The sequence below is a fragment of the Chrysemys picta genome, chromosome 4, assembly GCF_011386835.1.
Source record: "Chrysemys picta bellii isolate R12L10 chromosome 4, ASM1138683v2, whole genome shotgun sequence".
NCBI lineage: Eukaryota > Metazoa > Chordata > Testudines > Emydidae > Chrysemys > Chrysemys picta.
In genome coordinates this window covers 38,407,776-38,429,272 of record NC_088794.1, presented here as the reverse complement: position 1 = coordinate 38,429,272, position 21,497 = coordinate 38,407,776, and the positions used below count along the sequence as shown (strand labels likewise).

At 42.7% G+C, this 21,497-nt stretch overlaps 1 protein-coding gene across 7 annotated transcripts in view; it reads right to left on the bottom strand.

Annotated features, from left to right (window-relative positions):
* The window catches only part of KCNQ1 (potassium voltage-gated channel subfamily Q member 1), a 553,010-nt gene that overhangs the window by 437,983 nt on the left and 93,530 nt on the right, over positions 1-21,497 (bottom strand). For all 7 annotated transcript variants that reach the window (XM_005306858.4, XM_065594691.1, XM_005306857.5 and 4 more), the window contains exon 2: positions 7,936-8,026. In XM_005306858.4, the coding sequence (XP_005306915.2) occupies positions 7,936-8,026 (91 nt within the window). The remainder of the gene's footprint in view (positions 1-7,935; positions 8,027-21,497) is intronic.

The following is a 21,497-nucleotide window of genomic DNA, read 5'->3' as shown; positions in this document are numbered from 1 at the left end:
GCATAGCTATGCCGGGCAATTTCCTCGGGCACACAAGCTCTGAGATTGTAAAATCCTATGGGAAGAGCCCTTGTCTTATTTGCCTGCAAAGTGTCCTGCACACCTACAGTGTTATAGGAGCTGATTGAAAAATGCAATAGGTTTTCTGCAAAAGTTTTAGAATGAAATGAAAATTGTGTGTTTTATTTAAGTGGGGGTTTTTTTGCAAAATTTTTCAGTTGTTTTTTTTAATTCCTTCTCACCTCCATCTTTTCCCATTTTCCCAACTTTTTACACTAGAAAAGAAGGGTGGAAAGAGAAAAGGGGTGACCTCTCACAAAAAACAAAACAAAAAATAAAAAAACAGGCTTGGGTTTTTCAGTAAAGAAACAACAAAACAAAACCTGAACATTTAAACCAAAATACCAATTTTTGGTTCAGTTGAAAAGCCAATAATTTTCCTGAAAAAAAAAATGTCTGGTGAAAATATTTTCAACCAGCTCTAGGTGTTACACGTTCATAATGGGCCAGATCACGAGCTTTCCCTCAAAGTAACCGTCTCAAACACAACAGCATTTTCAGACTATATATGCACTCGTAAGAAAAACAACAACTTTAAGAATATTTCTGCCAACAAAGATAGAAAACAGCTTTTCAAATTTCCTTCTTGTGGAAGATGCTCAGACATGTGGCGATTGGTGACCTTATCAAAACCTAGATAGCTACATAGGTAGATAGATGGATCATCCCTTTTAAGAGAAGCCCAGAGGTAAGGGACAATACAGATGTATGCCACTTCTGGGGCAGTTATGGGAGGCATAAGGTAGAGATAGTGGAACAGATAGTGCAAGGATAGTGCAATATCTTCCTCTTGTGTGCTGGTCCCACTCCGCAGGCTTGGGATCAGGGGGAGGTCCCCAACACAGCCACTCAAAGGGAGTGGGGAATACTCCAGGGGAGTAGAGTCCCTGTGCTCTCCTGAACATAGGGACTTCAATTTTAGGTGATCTTTATATAGGCCATGCAAGGTGGAAGGAAGGCTTCTTGTGCCTTTTTCCCACATTTCACACTCAAGGGTCAGGCAGTATCTGTCTCAGAATCAGTTAATCAACACTTCTTCTACATAAATCACTTTGGAAATGTGAGAGTTGCTATATACACAACTCAATTTTGCAAAAGGTTCTGTTGATCAGCCCTTCAGCCGACAGTCTCATATTTACTTGGGTACAAGCAGAGGGATGGTCTCTGCCTCCAAATCCACCCCATAGCATGTTGGATTTATGGAGAACTCGATCTTAGCTGAAGGACCCCACTGTCCAAGGTCAAGGGAAAAGCTGCCTTGGACAGGGCACTGGTACTTGCCCTCTTGGGAAAAAGAAATGGATATGGGGACCCAATTTTACAGAGTTCAAATGAGGATGAGACTCTTATTTAAATTTTGGCCTCACAAAACACATGCTTATATTGTGAAACTCAACATTTTATACAATAGTTTGAGAGGCCTCATGACCCTCAGACGCCACAAGATTCACTCCAGTCTAATTTTAACTCTTCCTATTATCAGAGCTATATCCAGACAGCAACAACTTCCTCCAGCATCTTACTCCACTTCTGATAGACATTTCTACATAGCTGGCCTTTGAGGCCTCTCTTTTATTAATAGTAGTTTGTAAGTTAACTTGCCTGCCCTTCTTATTATGTACCTAGTTTCTTTCTTCATCCGTGCTTGGCAACAGCAATGTCACCTGTATTCATTGTTTTCCCCCAAATCAGTATTATTCATTTGTATTGTAGTACACCTACAAGTCTGAGACCTGGACCAGGCCTCCATTATGCTAGGTGCTGTACAGACACAGAACAAAAAGATATTCCCTGACCCAAAGGAGTATGACAGAAGTTTACATTTAAAATATGGGTATAAGCACTCCCACACAGGTTTGTCTGAACTCTCCTCATGCCTTCTGACATCTTTGTTTGGAGCAGTGGTTTGCACTCCTATTTTTGCACTCCTTGACCTTTGAATGTAGCTACTCATTTCTATTTCTTCCATCCTTGAAGTCATACTGTAGTTTCTCTCTGAGGCGCTCTTCCATTACTTCCCATCTAAGAGCATCCCAAGTCCAGTTCCCATGGTCAAACATATTACATAAAAATATCATAAAAAGATCAGCATAGAAAGCTTTGCTAGGCAGATACTAATTGAGTCACATTCTGGTGCCCTTCCTTATGATGTTCAATGGCACCTTAACTCCATGAATAGTTCCACTGCAGTCAGATAAACTCTCTAGGGCCAATGCAAGTCAGGCAGCATGGAGGGGATTGTTCAATAACCAGCTCCTTAATTATAGCCTGTGGGGACACACATTTGATCATTTAATGTAAAATCGTTCCGTGTTGACAGTCAAGTCAGTCATTGATGAAGATGCTCCCAAAAAGAGTCTCCTCTATACAATATATACATAACGAACAATTTCTCATGTAGTTACTGTAGAGATTTCATTAAACATCTGCCAGCTGACTCAGCCCTTCCCTGCATACTGAAATATAAACTCAGACTAATATTTGCTTTTGCATCACATGCGTGGGTGCACCTAAACCTCAATATAAAAGTTTCTGTGCAAACAACTTTGATGAATACAGAATACATTTCTTTATTGAACTGACTGCCAGAACACAGCCTTTTGTTTTAAACAGGCACTTGACCCTATTTTATAGATCATGTGAACTTCCAAAATTAACCCTTTGGGAAAAGAAAGTCAAGATTTGCCATTGCTAAATATTGATGCATATAGTAGTGGGAATTCCCAATGCAGGATTAACTGCTTATAAATTAACCATAGCTTTTGTCATCAGAACAACAGAAATGCAGATTTGTTCTAGCAGGTAAGTAAGGTAATCCAATACCAGTGATGATCAGTTGTATGTTCCATGATAGCATGAAACAAATGCATCAAATACAACTGGTTATGTCGACATGAGGGGTTTCACCAAATTTGATACCATGCACCCAATATGAAATATTACACCAGTCGGTACTGGTCACACTAAGCGCATAATTTTGAAGGAGATACTATAAAAAGTGAATGTTATTGTATAGGTAAGCAGAAATGTCTACAACTAATACAAAATCCCATTTATTGAAAGGGAGGATTGTAGATGGACTCAAACCTCTCTCTCCCTCCCTTCCTCTCACAGAAGCGACCTATACTAAACATGAAATTAAACTTATACATGGTGTCATATACATAGTGGTTGCCATTAAAATCTAGTTTAGAAATATATCATATGCCCATTACTGTAATATTAACACTAGTCTTAGTATATGAAAAATTGCTCTCTCAGATACCACTGGTAGTAAGTAATGGCCATTTTTTACTTTTTAAGTGATCACTGTATATAGAAGCAGTATTTTTTTTAAACAACTGGTATATGACTGTATACTGTTGAGGGGCTTTTCTAATATTAATTTTAAAGTCACTACAGAGAATATTTTTACCCATTGAGAAGAATTTTAAATTTCCCATTTTAAAAAATCATATCGAGATTGCACTTGAATGCTGTATTGATTGAAGTCTACAGAGATTGTGTAGTGGGTATTAGTGGAAGAGTATACACTTTCCAAATTTCCCTACAGAGGCTATAGACCATCTCTTGATAATAGTTTTCTGCACAGTAGACAGCTGAATAAGGTGTACAGAAACATACAGCAAATGCACAAGTGTTAATTGTTTTTGAGTCAAGTGGGCGATTTAAGTTTTAATTTCTTTTCTGTGATTCAACAATTTGAATAATTCTTTGAAACAGTTTTCTTGCTACAGTTTGAAGACAGGTTTCTGGCAGAGATCCTGAAAATGCTTCCTCAGGCATTAGAGTTGATAATAGGTAGAGAGAGAAAGCGACATTAGCAAATAACATTAAAAGGGGAAGCATCAACTTCACTGTCCTACTAGTGATTTAAAACACATTCCAGATTAGCAACAAGGAGTCCGGTGGCACCTTAAAGACTAACAGATTTATTTGAACATAAGCTTTCGTGGGTAAAAAACCTCACTTCTTAAGATGCAACTGATTAGAAATTCCAGATTAGAAACATCATGAAAAGCTACACTTTTATAAGACATCCCACATTGCTCCAGAGTACAAACATGTATGAGTAGAAGAGGGGCTGCTTTTGCTGCCTATAGCAGAGGTGGGCAAACTACAGTCCTTGAGCTCCCGGCCGGGGAGGCTAGCCCCTAGCCCCTCCCCCATTGTCCCTCTACCCCACAGCCATGCCACTGCGCTGGCAGCGGGGTAACACGCTCCTGCCAAGCAGTACGGCAACGTGTCTGGCTTCGGCCGGGCGGCGCGGCTGCCTGACATGCTGCTCTGAGCGGCATGGTAAGGGGGTGGGGAGCGGGGGGTTGGATGAGGGGCGGGGAATCCGGGGGGGCAGTCAGGGGACAGGGAGCAGGGGGCGGGGATGGGGCAGAGGTTCTGGGGAGCGGTCAGGGGATGGGGAATGGGGGGGGTGGATAAGCGCAGGACCGGTGCAAACTTCCACCTTGCGCCACCTCCCCCACCCAGCTAACCTCGCTCCAGCTAACCACGGCCACCTGCCAGAGGAGCCCCCCCTGCAGCAGCTAATCCCACCCACCCGGGGAGCCCCCCCCCCGCAGCAACTACCCCCTGCAGCAGCTAACCCTGCCCACCTGGGGAGCCCCCCCCCTGCAGCGAACCCCGCCCGGGGAGCCCCCCCCCCCGCGGAAGCTAACCCCACCCGAGGAGCCTGCCTCAGCTCACCTCCGCTCTGCCTCCTCCGCTGAGCACGCCAGCGCCGCTCTAATTCTCCTCCCCTCCCAGGCTTGCGGCGCCGATTGGAGGAGAATTAGAGCGAGGGCTGTGTGCACAGTGGAGGAGGCAGAGTAGAAGTGATCTGGGGCAGGGAGTGGTTCCCCTGTCCCACCTCCTCACTTGAGCGGGCTTTTAGATGCCCTCAACCACTAGGCGCCCTAGGCGGCTGCCTAGTTCGCCTAGTGGTTGCACCAGCCCTGGATAAGCGTGGGAGTCTCAGGGGGTGGGAGTGTGGATCCTGGGGGGGGGCAGTTGGGGCAGGAGGTCCCAGGAGGGGGCGGTTAGGGGACAAGGAGTGAGGGGGGTTGGATGGGTCGGGGGTTCTGAAGCGGGCAGTCAGGGGGCGGATAGGGGGTGGAGGCCAGGCTGTTTGGGGAGGCACAGCCTTCACTACCTGGCACTCCATACCGTTTTGCAACCCCAATGTGACCTTTGGGCCAAAAAGTTTGCCCACCCCTGGCCTATAGGAAGGTAAATGTTCTATATAACATAATGGTTATACACTGAAATCAATGGGAACACCCTTAAAGCAAGGGTATTTGGAAGCTTAATAGCACAAGTGAGGTTTAAGAGATAACAGTGTGTCCTAAAATATCCCATCAAGGGAAACTCCACTTACCTAACAAAAAGGGAACATGAACTTGCATATATCTGGGTATATAAATTAATATATTAAACTAGCCTGCAAGGAGGCAGTATGGCTAGTGGTGAAAGGAAGAGTTTGGGTATCAGGAGACCTACATTCACTCTGGACTCTGGCTCAGCATGCGATCTTCAGCAAGTAATGTGTCTGTCTCTGATTTTCTTCAGCCATAGGTGGAGATAATGTTATGATTCTATGATAATGTTATGTGCCCACATTAACTTTATAAAATGCTTTGAGATCTTTGACAAAAGGCACTACATAAATATGAAGTACAGTGTTATGATATAGTAAATGATGACTGGTTCCAAACCCAATACCAGTAAAATACTAGCAGATGATAGTGGGGGGGGGAGGGGGAGGACCAGATGTCCCGATTTTATAGGGACATTCCCTATTTTTGGGTCTTTTTCTTATATAGGCTCCAATTGTCCCCCACCCCCATACCGATTTTTCACTTTTGCTGTCTGGTCACCCTAGCAGATGAATACATAAGAATTAGAGATAGGGCCCAATTATCTCACGTACACAAATGCACAGTGAACTCAGAAATAAGTCCATTGATATCTCTGGGTTTATACTAGTGTAATACTGACGGAAGTGAGAATGGACTGAAGTCCGTAGTGTTGAAAATGGAACATCATATTTTCTGTCCTGAATGCAATGCTTTAACTAGTTACTGCTAAAATCACAATTTGTCTTATTACACATCTATCATAAGGCCCATTATGGCACCTTTTCCTTAAGTAGCCAAACCGCAGAGTGACAGGTGCATCCTACCTCAGTTTCCCTTTCTTCAGTCGACCAACTTGCCCATCCTTTCCACAGACTAGACTAGCAACCATTTGATGTGCCCAGGAATGGAACGCTGTCCCTCTCAGAATTCAATAAAATCCCAATGTCCAGGAATCATTTATTACTTTAAGTGCAGCCATTTGCAGATCCCACCAAGTGAAACAGTTCACAAACCCCAAAGTAAAACAAGATAAAAAGACAGCAATTCACCAGCTCTGCCATCCCTATCTTGGGACCCCCACTCTCCAAGTCATGTACCCAGGAGGTCACAATCCCTATTCCAGAGTCTCCACCCCACTGGCCCTTTCAATTTTCTTGCAACTCTTCTGCAATAATCCTCTTTTCCAAGTGGGCTCCCCACAGCCTTGTGCTACCCATGCCTATGACTGCTGAGTTCCTGCAGAATCACCCTATTCTCTTGGGTTTGGCCTGCCCTGGATCTTTCCTGTTACCTAAAGGCTGCCATATGAGTCTTCCACCCAGTAGGGTTTCCCCAACTCCAGTCAGTCCCGTCCCACAAACTCTCTACAGTTCTTCCTCTGCACCAGCTTGTCCCCTCCCCACTCCTGTTCTCTGAGGGGGCTCATGCAGCTCACTTCAGGGAACCCTCACCAGCTCCCTGCTCCTCCTCTTCCTCCTGCTGCTGCTTGCCTCTTCTTTCTCCTTCTCTTCCTTCCTGGCTCTTTATCAGTGCTCATGTCCTGCCAGAACACTCTGGGATGCTGTTCCAGCAGTTTCTGGGGGAGCTGGAATGGTGTCTTATGGCATTTCCAGTCCTTTTGGCACTGGCATTCCAGCACTTCTCAAGCGCAGCACTCATCCTCTGTTTTTTATAGATGCTACTAAGTGTTGTCTCTCTGACCTCTCTGGGAGTCAGTTACTGTAGTTAGGCACAGGAGAACTGGATCTGTTCCCTCTTAAAGAGACCAGTCACCCTATGACAGCACACCTACACTTATGTTTGAAGAAGTTTGGCAGTATTGTGACAACAAATGAATTACCTCCCTGAAAATTAGAATCTAGACCTTGAATATGGGCCCACATGTTCAAGATAACAGGTGCTTAGAGTGCAGTGGAAATATTGCCCTAAGCTTTGCATTTGTCTTTAGCCATCCCCTTGGAAAACACAGGTAGCAGCTTTGATGGGCTCTGGAGAAAGCATCTATTGAAGAGAAAGCCCCTGGGCAGATCCTCAGCTATGACAAATTAACCCAGCTGAAGGTCTTCCCCCTGTGAAATGGGGCCTTAAGGCTGGATTCATCTCCCATTGAAGTCAATGGGAGTGCTTCCATTGGCTTTGGTGGACTAAGAGAAGTTAAGAAAGGACGAACTCCAGGAAGAGAGGTGGTGCAGTCTTATTTGAAACAGTTTCAAATGGGTCAGACATGCTGCATCAGAAATTCTGGGTGTTCAGAACACAGGGTCTGACTACCCTCTCATCCTGATTTTGCACCTGTGTGGCTACATTCATTTCTATGGAATTATTCTGGATGTACACTGGAGTGAAGAAACACATGCATAATGAATGAGCATGTGCAGGAATTTACTGTTTTAAATTCCAGGTAACAGGGCAGAATTTTAACAAGTCACAAAAATACAGATTCAGCAAATGCGAATTAAGGAAAAAAATAGGAAAACACACATACACAGAGACATATTAATCCAATGAACATCCATGTACATACCATCCAAAATAATGTCCCTGTGGCCAAAGTTGCATATTGTTCAATTGTAGAAAGCACACTGAATATGAGGCAGATCAGCACTATAAGGAAACTGGGAAAAAAAAAAGTAAACATTACTAAATATCTTATACTATAATTTAGTAAAAAGGGGGCGAGGGAGGAAGGGCAGGCAAAATAAACTAAATTTTAATTTCATTATTTCTTTTGTACATACAGAAATAATTTCTTTTAAACATAAATGTAACAATTTGGGAGCCATTTTTCTTTTTGTGGAACAATTTATTTATTTTCAAACATGGAGTAAATTTGTTTTGTTTACTTGAAACTTATCTGGGGAAGTTTTCTTCTTACAAGAATGCCACTTGTTAAGAAAAAAGAATGTTTGGACATTTTTAATCAGGAAGACCAGGAAATTCCATGTGGTAAGTTAAGCCTCTTCAAACCCTAACCTGTTTTGGACATTGAACTTGTGTTATAGTCCTGTTTCTGGCATACCTTTTGCATTACTTAACTGATTTCCAGTGAGAGTCAAAGGAATATTTCAATCTGGGCAGGAACGGCTTCCCTAGCCTCTATTTGCCAGAAGCTGGGAATGAGCAACAGGGGATGGATCACTTACTTGATGATTACCTGTTCTGTTCATTCCCCCTGGGGCACATGGCACTGGCCTCTGTCAGAAGACAGGATACTGGGCTAGATGGACCTTTGGTTTGACCCAGTAGGACCATTCTTATGTATTTTACATGAGTTTTTGGTCTTTCAACAATTACACCTCTACCCCTATATAACGCGACCCAACATAACACAAATTCGGATATAACGCGGTAAAGCAGTGCTCCGAAGGGGCAGGGCTGCACACTCGGGCGGATCAAGGCAAGTTAGATATAACGTGGTTTCACCTATAACGCGGTAAGATTTTTTGGCTCCTGAGGACAGCGTTATATCGGGGAAGAGGTGTATTTTAAGAAACTCATTTTTTGAGAATTATTATTCCATTTACATTTGTTTTTTTTTTACTTGTGACATTATTTAAATATTGTCACGGATTACATACATTCCTACCAGATTGTCATTTTATATATTTTGCAAGTCATTTGGCATATCTCTTTTGCCATACAAGGAGTAAGGTTAGAATGACCCATCAGCCTTTTTTGGTCTACAGATCAAAACCTATCACGTTACTTATTTATTTTATAGAGATTTATAGTGTCCCTCTTGACCATATTTGAATAAATAATTTTACTTTTAAAAACTTTGTTTAATTAATTAATTAATTAGATTTCCCAATGACTGACAAATATATGTCTGATTCATAGAGGAAAGAAGTCACAAGTGTTGCTCTGAATTCAAAAGATTTCCTCTAGAATTGTATGAAGTTGTGGAATAGGATTAATCTCTAATTCTAGTAATAGTTTTAGTTGACATCTAATGGGAGAGTTAATAGTGCAGTCAAATTTCCGTTTAAGTAAACCAAGTGGACGACACTAAATATCTTCAGCATTAGGTTAGAAGGGGTCAGAGAGTTGGAAAATGGGCATTCAGAGAATTGGGATTCTATTGTAAATTGTATGTCATTTTTGAATCCCAAAAAAATAATCAAATTACAAATGTTCCCCAGCAGCTACAGTTTCATACTATCCACCTGCATATTTTCTGTTGCTCAACTAACTGTTAGGTTAGGGCTTATCTGCAGCCGTGGGATGTAAATTCTAGTCTGCCCCAGAGTGTCGCACACTAACTGGCCCGAGTAGGCACAAGAGTTCCCTAATGTGCGTCAATGTAGTACTGTTATAGAAATTATAAATAAAATAGACTTAGATTATATATAAACTGTTAAGAATACAAGGCAGTACAGCATTCAATGCTATGTGATGAGATCAGTAGCTCTATATTTATTTTAATCAGTGTAAAATTTTAATTAGGTTACTTAGTAAATAATAATGGCCCAGATGGTCCTCCACAAAACCAAGCACAGAAGACCATCACACACAAAAGGGAGGCAGCACCACATCCCCAGCACCCTCATTCCCACCATTAGACCAAGTGGAAGCCTCTCCATGCATTCCAGGGTCCACTCTTGAGGTAAGAGAAAGCTGAGACTGCACAGATCAGGAATAAGACACTGAAACAGTGTGTGGGGAGGGGAGAGGAGGGGGGGAAATGGGAAGGTGTGACGTGGGGGCTAGTTAGATGCAGGTTGCTGTTTGATCCCACGCAGAACCTCCGGAGCAGATAACACAGCTCGGGGTACTGTTGCTGGGAAAGAGAGGGGTGACCTGGTGTAAAACCATAGGGCCACTATCTAGATAGCTCTGGCTGTCACCTAGACTGGGAGACCCACCAAGTTAAGGGGGGAGGGGAGATCCTACAGCGTTTGCCATGTGGCTGAGCTGCATGCGTGCGCACATTGATTATACCCACCCAGTGGGATAATATGGGGGCATTCCGTGGAGACTTCCTCCCACTTTTAGTAGGAAGGGATGGACTTGGATCAATACATTTAGAGAAAGACACTGGCTAAATATCTTAATCAAAAATCATCTCACTAGTCATCACAAGTAGATAAGTTAATATTTTATAAATGTAAACAAAAGAGGACTGGCAACATAAGACATATTTGAGATACTAGTAGTTACAGTATAAGCACTTCTAATTTATCTATAGTACTATAAGATCCACATTACAATAATATCTGAGCACCCCACACTGTTTAGTATATTTATCCTCATGACACCCCTGTGAGGTAAGGCAGTGCTATTATCCCCATTTTACAGATGAGGAACCAAGACAGAGAGGCTAAAACTCAGATCCGCAAAGGGACAAACACTGTGAGCCACAAAGACTGAGGTTGCCTAGGCTCGCTATACAATGAATGGAAGAGACTGGCACCATAGAATGCCATCCGCAAAAGCCAGCACACTAGGCCGGGAGCCACGTAAGCTAGCCAATGGAAGATGCCAATGAGAGGGATATGTCCTAAGCCCCTTCCCCTTATGGAAATAGGTACCTAAGTCAGGGATGGAGGGAGGTGCCTATCTCTGCTGGCGATTCATGAATGGGAACCCGCCTCCTGAAGTCAAGCCGCTTAGGCACTTAAGTTGTTTTTTGTGACAGTGAGTTAGGCATCTGCCTCACTCCACACAAAATGGCTGGGTGTGAAGGAGGAAGTAGTAATGGTGGTGCCCACCTTTAACTTTTAGTCCATTGGGTAGAGCACTTACTTTGGACGTGTGAGAACAGGCTTATATTCTACACACACACCCCGCCTAATGGGGAGAAAGGATTTGAACAGGTGTCTGCCACCTCTCAGGAGAGTGCTCTAACCACTGGGCTGTGGGATATTCTGATGTGGGTTCCCTCAGTCTCTTCTGCGGAAGCTGTTCCACTGTGGATAAATAATGAAATTCACTGGAGGAGGAGGACTAGATCCTGGGTCTCCCACCTTCTAGGTACCCTAACCACCTGGCTACCGAATCTCTCTCTCTCTCTCACCAATGACTAAGTATTTATCCACAGTGCAACAGCTTCAACTTGAGTAACTGAGGGAGACCCACCTCGGAATTTTCCTGGGGCACCTCCTCCTCTTCCAGCAGCAGTAGCGAGTTTTTGAAGGAGACGTGATCCAGTGGGCAGCCTCTGAGCATACCGACTGGACTGGGCCTGTGCAGGCAAGGTAGGAGCCACCCCAGAGCCCACACCCCCAGCCGGAGCCCGCACCTCCTCCCGCATTCTGAACCCCTAATTCCCAGCCGCAAAGCTCTCTCCTGCACATTAAGCCACTCATCCCCAGCCCCACCCTAGAGCCTGCACCCCCAGCCAGAGTCCTCACCCCCATCCCACACGCCAACCCCCTGCCCCAGCCTGGTGAAAGTGAGTGAGGGTGGGGGAGAGCGAGCGATGGTGGGAGGGGACAGAGCGAGTGGAGGCGGGGCCTCTGAGAAGGGGCATGGGAGCCTCAGGGAAGGGGCGGGGCAGAAGTGTTTGGTTTTTTTATTAGAAAGTTGGCAACCCTACTTTCCCCCTCACACACACACACACCAAGGCCCCTTTAAACCCCAAGAACTGAACCCGCAGATAGAGAGAGACAGGTCTGGGAGCACCCCAGCTGGGGGCTCCTATCATGTGCCGGGCTCCCACTGCTTGTCCCAGCTGGGCTGGGGAGGAACGGGACTTCCTCTTCCTCTGCACAGACTGCTCCTGGGGCTGGGTCAGACCCATCTCTGGGAACCTCCCACAGCTGCAGAAAGCTCCACGGCTGCTGGCTGGGAGCCCAGCTCTGAAGGCAGTGCCACCAACAGCAGTTGTGCTGAAGTAAGGGTGGCAGTGCCATACCACACCATCCTCACTTCTGCACGGCTGCTGGGAGCCCAGCTCTCAAGGCAGTGTTGCTGCCAGCAGCAGTGCAGAAATAAGGAGTGTCACGGTATTGCCACCCTTACCATAGCCTTGCTACCCCTCCACCCACAATCCCCTTTTGGATTGAGACCCTCATCGTTACAACACCGTGAAATGTCAGATTTAAATATCTGAAACTGTGAAATGTAAGATTTTTAAAATCCTATGACCTTGAATTTATCAAAATGGACCATTAATTTGGTAGGGCCCTACTCATGAGACACACAAAAGTCTTGACTCAGACCACAGTATTTCAGATCTCACTCAGCCAAAATGAGGGTTAGTTGTCTGGATTGAATCCACCAAGTCATTTTTAGGCAACTCCTTTGCCTAAAATTATGGTTTTGATTAGGTGTTTTTTTTTTTAAACAAACAGTAGGCCTGATTCTGAAAACACTTACTACCAAGAGTAATCCCATTGATTTGAATAGGACTACTCACGGGAGTAAACACTATACTTGGTAGCAAGTATTGGATTGGGCCCTGCAGTCCAAATTCTGCTTTCAGATGCACACAGCTACTTAACTGTGAGTTGCGCATGCATTCCTTGCCATTATTTGGTCTTTAAATTAACCCCTCTATAATGTTACTGTTATAGATACTATTATGAAACTCTTTCAAGAGCATTGGGAGGGATGTTTGTGTTTAGACTTTTCTTTCTTGTTTCACATGGATTAGGCTAATAAGCAGAGAAAAGGGAATTTGAACTTCTGTGTTTTAAAAAGAAATCATAATTCAGATGTATGCAGAGAGCACGGTTTGCATTTCATCAGCCATGTAGTAATGGGGGACATAAGGTTATGGATGAAATATAAACGCAAGTTCACCTAGGATTCTTGCAGAAGGCTTTTTATAAATTCCACACTATCTTGCTCAACCTGTCTCCTTCAAGTTTTTATTTTACCTCACTGCTGTTATTTATCTTCCAGCTGGCATCACAATACCTTCGATATAACAGATTTATTTACTTCCTCCAAGCAACCCTAACCCTTTGGATTTTGTTTTGGTTTGTTCAAGTTCACAAATGAAATTCATGGTATTGAAAATGAAGGATTTACAGCACTGGCTTGAGACAAATGGAATAAGTTGTGTCAATATCTATAAGAGAGACAGACATGTATAGGGTGGGGAGTTGTACAAGCAAAGAGGTTAACACAATGACCTGCTGCCAGTATTTTAAACAAGGGTCTCCCACAGAGAAAATTTACCAATTCAGGAAGAAAATCTGCTCACCTGTTGCTTGTCGTAACAATGGATGATAAAGAAAAACGAATGATATTTTACTTGTCTACCAAAAAAAAAATGTTCTTTGCAATTGCTCTATGTTTTGTCCCTCCTAACTAGAAATAACAAATGCACAGAGATGATAGGTTGGCACCAGGATGTAGCTAATAATTTGAAATCTGTACACACATTACCCAAGCAACTGTTCACCCCATTTGCACTCTATAGTCTCCCAGGGAAGACATGCCATGAGAAATAGCACAGTTATTAGCTAATACAAGTGGGTGCAGATACATATAAATATCTAATGGTATCTTAGTAAAAAGCCTGACAAATGCTAAAGAGTTGCCTTCAAGAAAACTGAAGTTGTATGCAGTGTTGTGTATGGCATAGGCCTGCCAGCATCCATGACTGAGAGTAACAAGAACGACAACCACTGGCTGACGCACCTATTACAAGATTTACCAGTCAATAAATTTGACCACCAGATGGCAGCAAATCACTTTCCTCTTTCAGGAAAGGCTATTTGACTTTTTCCAATCAGCACTAAACACCAGCAAAATCTAGTCAATGAGAAATGATCCAAATCTGCATCTATTACATACAGTCAGTGAAAAGAAAACTCCTATTCTATGAGAATTTTTTTCATACAATAGCTCATGGTAGTCAGCAAGAAGTTAATTTTGGGTTATGACTGAGCACACCCTGGCAAGAAAGGGTAGAAAATAGGTGTTGCTTCATATTGCTGTGAAGCAGAACACATCAGGCTTAATGCAGCTATGCATGAGAAATAATACTCCCTGTAGGTCATTGTCTCAATTAATTGCACAGCACAGAAGCACTTTTTCTGCATTTGCCTGATGCACCAGTTTCTCTCCAGGGTCGGCTATAGGCATAGAGTAAAAGGCCCAATACAATGCCCATTGAAGTCTTTTGATTGACTTTAATGAGCACTGTATCAGGGCCTAGGAGTCTACATCCAGGTGGGCATCCCAGGGGAATGCTGTGGTCGGTCCCCACCAGGGCAGTCTTGAATCACTCTTCGCTGCCTGAAGAATCTTTGCTGACCTAGTCTTCTTTTGTCATGGTACAGACCTTTTTGAACCAGGAAATGATACCTTTTTGAGTACAAACATTTCTGAACCAGGAAACGATACAAATAGAAGACTACATGGGTTACTGCTTGGGAGGGACCAGGAACATTCTTATAGCTGCTTAAGCCATCAGTGCACAGAAGTTTGACCCTTTCTCTCTTCATTCATATTGTATTAAATGCACTAGAGATATATTAATCAAGCATGGAAGTTAAGTTTTCCAGTGTCTAAAAGTCAAGGATTTCAGACCGCACATCTACACTGCATCTGAGATTTTGCTTCCCAGCTCAGGAAGACAGTCAGGCACTAGCTCTGCTCAAGCTACTATGCTAAAAATAGCAATGTAGCCGGGGGTAGCAGTGGCTTGGGCTAGCTTCCAGAGTACAAACCCATCCGAACCCCCGGGGTACACCCTGGGATAGCTAGCCTGAGTGGCCGCCCCCCCAGTTATATCGCTATTTTTAGCGTGCTAACTTAAGCCGAGCTAATATGTGTTTGTCTATCCAAGCTGGGAAACTCTCTCCCAGCTGCAGTGCAAATGTACACAGAGTAATGGATGCAATCACCTCTGTGCCTCTTCTCCCCTTGCACTATTTCCAAAAAAGGAAAGACAAAAGAAAACTGATCATATCAAAATAGGGGGGGTTCAGTTTGGCATTTAAAAGAATGCCTAAGTGCCAGTCTGTGTCCAAATACAACAGATGAGCAGCCTGGTTAGGCACTCATGTTTAAAAACGGGGTGGTGTGTGTGTGTGTTCATGCTTATTATGCATGAGATATCAGAATGCATACTGAATGGACTTACAGAATGTACCAACTGCTTTGATGGGAATGCATTCACATTTCTATGGGATTTTAGATGCAAAAATAAAATGCAAATCCATTATTTGTATATGGAAAACTCTGGATGCATGATTCACAATGAGCACGGTGCTAACAGAAATTCACACACCTGCACAGTATGAAAGTTTCAAATACTTATAAATTAAGTCCTTTGTGAAACAAAAAAGCCAATTTCTTCAAACATATCCGAATTTTTGCTGTCTGGGAATTTTCCATTGGGATGATTAAAGAAGCAGAAGGAACCCTGTGAGTTATATCAGGAAAGAAAAAACGAAAGGGGTCTTTATTTCAGATCTGGTGTAACACACAGCTTCTCTCACATTTGGACATCTCAAACATGATCGAATGGAATGTTACCCAACTTCTCCCTGCACCCCAAAGAAAATTCACCATGAGACTGAGAAGCAATAACAGAAATTGCAGATTAAAGGATAATTTGGTAGGAAAGATGAAAGCTCCTGAAAATACAGGCTTCTCATGGCAATGCCTGCTCAACCACAAATTAAGTGGTAGTAGTGGGATACTATAATATGCACTAATGGTCTACAATAACCAGCAAAAGCAAGTTCTGAGCCTCCTCCTGAGTGGTGGCTTGAATTAACTTTGTGTTTTTTAAAACATGCTTTTCTAATGTTTAAAAATACATTTTAAAAGGAGATTTAAAATGAAGGTGGATTGAACTGTACAAAGAATGCTTTCCTTCTGATAACTGAGTCCTTTGAGACTCAAGGAAGAGTATCCCAAACACCATTTGAAGGACTTCAATCTATGTAAAAGTTCTTTGTAAGTTACAAGGCGGGCTGGAAGATCCCACTATCCACCTGCATAGTGTTTTATATTATTATTATCACCAACTAGCTCTCATATAATGCTTTTTATTAGCAGATCTCAAAGGAGGTCAGTAGCATTATCCCCAATTTACAGAGAGGGAAACTGAGACACAAATACATGTGACTTGCCCAAGTCACCCAGCAGGCCAATGGCAGAGCCATGACTAGAACCCATGTCTCCCAAATCCCCGTCCAGTGCTCTATCCACCAGGCCACACAGTCTTGTTTCTGCATTTGTCTTATGTAAATTATACAACCGTGGCATTCAAGAAGATTTCTTGATACCTTCATGTGGGAGATTTCTCTGGTACTCCGAGAATGGAGCTAGGTGCACAGAACTGGCATAAACAAGCACAAAATACTGATTCAGAGTCCCAGGGCAGGTCTAGCTGAAGCAAGACAAAGCCCAAGTTTTCACTCATCTTGGCAGCATTACAAGGGCAGTAAAAGACAAACTGTTCTTATACAAGAGGTTTTCTTTCAACATCAGGAATGTATGAGGTTTAAAATAAATAAAGAGATTTAGTCATCACCTTAGTTCCATATCTTAGGGATGGAAATAAATTTCCCACAGGTTGGCATGGAAAGATACTTTTAAAGGTGCCACCTGTTTTTGAAGTGGCAAGAGCAAATGCTAATGCATTGGCAGGAAAATCCCTATATTGGCAATTCTGCTACCATTAGCTTTAAAACCTTTGCCTATACGTAAAACATGTACCGACATTCAGTCGAACCCTGCTCAGATAGCAGTGCATTGCCAGCTATCTGGGATTTTTATTTTTAAAATAAATGTTAACAAGCACTTATTCTGCTTCCTGGAAGAGGAACTTTTGTAAGTTACTGCTATACAAAGCCCTGACTGAAATAACTACTGTATATTGGATATTTACACATGCATAAACATTAATTTTGAAGAGAGCTTGAGATGTACCTATCTTTTCAGTTACCTACTGCTTTCCCACAAACATACCTATGCAGCACCAGTCTCTTGTGCTAGCAGAGTCCTGAATATCAGATGAGAGGATGGGATGTGCAACCTTAGAGAAAGTCATCTATGCTATCCAGGAATTTATCTGAAGGGAAACGTATTCTCCAACTCTCCCTGTTAATACTAACACACAACCCCATTAATAAGGAAAGGGACTCCTACCATCACAGCCAGAATAGCAACTCAGTCCTGGCAGCAGCACATTGTACAATTGCCATGCTATTTGTCTAGTGCCGTGCAAAAAAAAATAGAGGTTGAAGAAATCTCTTAGGTCATCTTGTCTATTGCCCTTCAAATGCAGGAAGGCTCACTGCAGAAGATAATGTTTTGCCACCATATCATTAACTACCATTATGCTACCAAATGATCAACATCTGTATTTCAATGACAACTTTGGTCTTGCCCCCTGATGACTGTCAGACATTTTCTAAGTTTGCTAACAATTTCCATAACATATTCACACACACACACACACACACCTCCCCCATTCTTTTAATGCACAGAGCTCAGTCAGAAATGAAGGGCAATATTCTCTGACATGTTCTCTTTCCTGCGTGCCTCTCAGAGAGCACAAAGGGAATGAAATCTATTCAGCTGAGGATTTCCCTGGTGTGGAGGAATCCCCTGCAGGCATAAAGCTGTCTTAACCAGCTCCTTCACCACCACCCCACCACAGCAAAACAAGGAGGGGAATGGCCAGAGGATGCTTTGCTTTGGAAATCCCAAGATATTGGTGAGCTCCTTGTAAGCTGTATTAGCTGCTGGAATTTAGAGCAGCCTCCAAGCTGCTCTAAACTCCGATGGAGCTGTGGCCAATACAAAACCAAACAGAGAACCTAGGCTATAATTTTATCAGGTAACAAACAGAAAGATTTACAGGGATTAGAATTGTAGGCATGGCTCTACACAGACATTGTTTGCAAGAGTGTTCTTAAAGAAAAGATACAAACAATAAGAAATAAAGATATAGTCAATCATAGTTTGGACGCAAGCCTGAAGTTTATTTACATCTCAACACATGCTGTACACATTCAGATCAAAGGATTGTTCTAACTCTAGTTCCTGTTCTGGAATACACAGTATTATTAACAACTTTGCCCTATTGAGAAAGTTTGGATAGGAGGATAGGTCAGTTGGCAGCATCAGATGCATTCAGAGCATAACTGGGTGGAAAAATATCCGTATTAATGAAAATTAGTGTTCATGATTTTATTTATTTAGTGTTTCATTCTCCATTTAAATTTTTCATAAAAAGGGAAAATTTGCACACCATTTCTTGTCATGCAAATCAGTTTTTGCTTTGAGAATGGTGTACCTGAATTTCTTCTGATAATGAAGAGCAAATTTGTCCCATGAAAAAAAAGTCATTATCAGAGAAGCAGGTTTCTATTTTCACTGCAAAAGTCGTGCTTGCTAATAGATAAGATGAAAATAATGCCCTGAATCTAATTCTGTAATACTCCAGAAACATCTATTTCCATATGCAAATTCCTGCTACATTTTGCACTGCTCCGATCTTGGGAGCAAGACTACTGAGTGACACTTGTTAGGAAAAATAAAATATCCACAAAACCATTTAATCCTGTAATGAAAGTCTGCAATGTTTTCACAAAATAAGGGAAAGTCTTCAGTCACAAAAAGGCAGGAAAAAATTCATAACGAGTGTCAACATGACATTAACATAGCTCTTTGCATGCCAATCCCAAGTACTTTACATTCTAAGGGCTTAGCTACACTTGCAAGTTACAGCGCATTAAAGGAGCCCCGAGCGCACTAGCTCACTACCCTTCCACATTGACAAGGCACGTAGAGCGCTCTGACTTCTTGGCTAGAGCGCTCCTGGTACTCCACTTCGGTGAGTAGAATAACATTTGATGCGCCCCCGCTGGAGCACCGTGGCGCCAGTGTGAACGAGGTGTTGCATTACTGCGCTGTGATCAGCCTCCAGAAATGTCCCATAATCCACTTAAATCAAGTGGCCACTCTTGTCATTGTTTTGGATATGTCTTTTGAAAGCTCCGTTTCTGACAGCCGGCATGCTTATCTGCCCCAAGACAAAGCAACCATTACAGTGGAATGCTGTGTATGGCGGGACACGGGGGAAGGGGAGGTTTGCTGCTGTCTGAACTTACAAGACAGCATGCTGACATGCGCTCAGCCTCCCCAAAACCCATTCTCTCTCCCCCCACATACACACAACACACTCCCTGTCAAACTCCACCCCACCCCACCCCATTTGAAAAGCACGTTGCAGCCACTTGCATGCTGGGATAGCTACCACAATGCACTGCTCTCTGTGGCCATTGCAAGAGCTGCTAATGGGGCCACGCCAGTGCGCTGTCAGTGTGGACAGATTGCAGTGCTTTCCCTACTGCGTTCTACGAAGGCTGGTTTAACTCAAAGTGCTGCCCCAAGGCTCTCACCCTGTAACAGCCTCTAAGTGAATAGATCACTGGATCCATACAGAGCTCCATTGAACTGGCTCTGCATAGCCACATCAGTCTGCTCACATGGAGCTCAGGGCTAATCAATATAAGGACTTATTCTTTGATACAAAGGAGATTATCCAACAACATACACAACTAGAGAGTGTTCAATTCATTAACTCTTTCCAATAGCTTTTCCCTATGTATAGCATGCTGCCTGGATTTGTAACTGGATTGAATGTACAGTTCAACAAAGGTATCAAAATGTTCTCCTGACCTCCAGACAGTCATAATTTATGGGTTACACCCCAGTTGAGCAATTCAGCAACGTTTTTAAATAACTTGAATAAATGCATCCTGCCAAATTGTTTTTTTCATAAATCAGTACTGAATGCCAGTTATTTATGGAGCATCCCTGGAACAACATCCAAACGCTAATGGATAGTGTTATGATGTAACGCAAATTACCACCACCTTTTCCAAGAAGCAGTTCATGGCTCATTTCATGCTTGCTAATCACGTCTTTGGTGCTACAAAATTACTACTTCCTTTAAAGGTAGAAGAAGAAAAAATACTAGCGCCAGATTCCTCTGGGAGCAAGGAGGATATTCTTTACAGTAACAAAGTATAAATTCAGAAAAGAAATTAATCATTTGGACTATGCCTTTATCCTCAAAGTCAACTCACTTCTAATACTCAACTTCAAATAACTAATCCTAGGAAAGCCTCAACAGTGTTCTGAAAGGTAAACTAATTTTTTTACATGCCCAACTTATAGGATCAATCTTCAAATTTGGCCAAGCCATACTTAATGTAGGATCAGAGGGCTAGGGACAAAGATGTCATTTACGCCATAAGCTGCTGGGGGTCTAATAGTCCCCTGGCACAAGTTAGAGCAGCTTCAGGACTATGTATGAGCTAGGGATTCCCAGTCAGAGGGACTACCCCCACACTGAAAGGAAAGCATTTCCTTAAGTGCATTTCTGGATGGGGGCCAGAGCACTCTTTGCAGCACCAAGCTCTTTGACTGCTGCTTTATAACAACAATACTTAATATTTTTATAGCTCTTTGAACATGTAAAGTGCTATATAAAAACTAACAAATTAATTCCTATAAATCCTGTGCCTTAATCCTGTGCATACAGCCAGTATCAAAGGAAGTGTTACACGTAATAAACAAGGCCAAAGGGAAAATACCGCCTAGCTCTGACAAGCTACTGGTGCATGATCATAAGGATTGAGATGTTCTTCAGCATTCAGTCAAGAACCAGGCTGCTTTAGCAATTCTGCACACAAAGGACCTGATCCAAGATACCGTCAATGAGAGTCCTTGGGCTTTGGATGAGACCTGGAAAGACTACTGCCATGCCAATGGCAAAACCCACATCTACCAATGATTAATTAAGGATGGAAGACATGGAAGGAAAGCATCTAATGACAAGTACATACAGCAATTTAAATAATAATTTGACAAAGGTTCTTGGGACATATTCTTAGAAATTAAAAAGCTCAAATATTTAAAAAAATGAAGTTAGTGGTTTTGGTACAAAAGGGGAACATCTCAGATACCCATTCTTTTCTGCATTGCTTCTTTCCTTTCTGGCTATTTTTCAGTAAGTCTCCTCATCTCCTCTGAGACCTGAATGTTCTCATCACAAGGATGAATGATAGTGTGAAATAAATATATTACTCTCTCACACACACAGTCCCATATATATAAATATATTACACTCAAAAAAACTTATGTTAAAAGATCATTAAG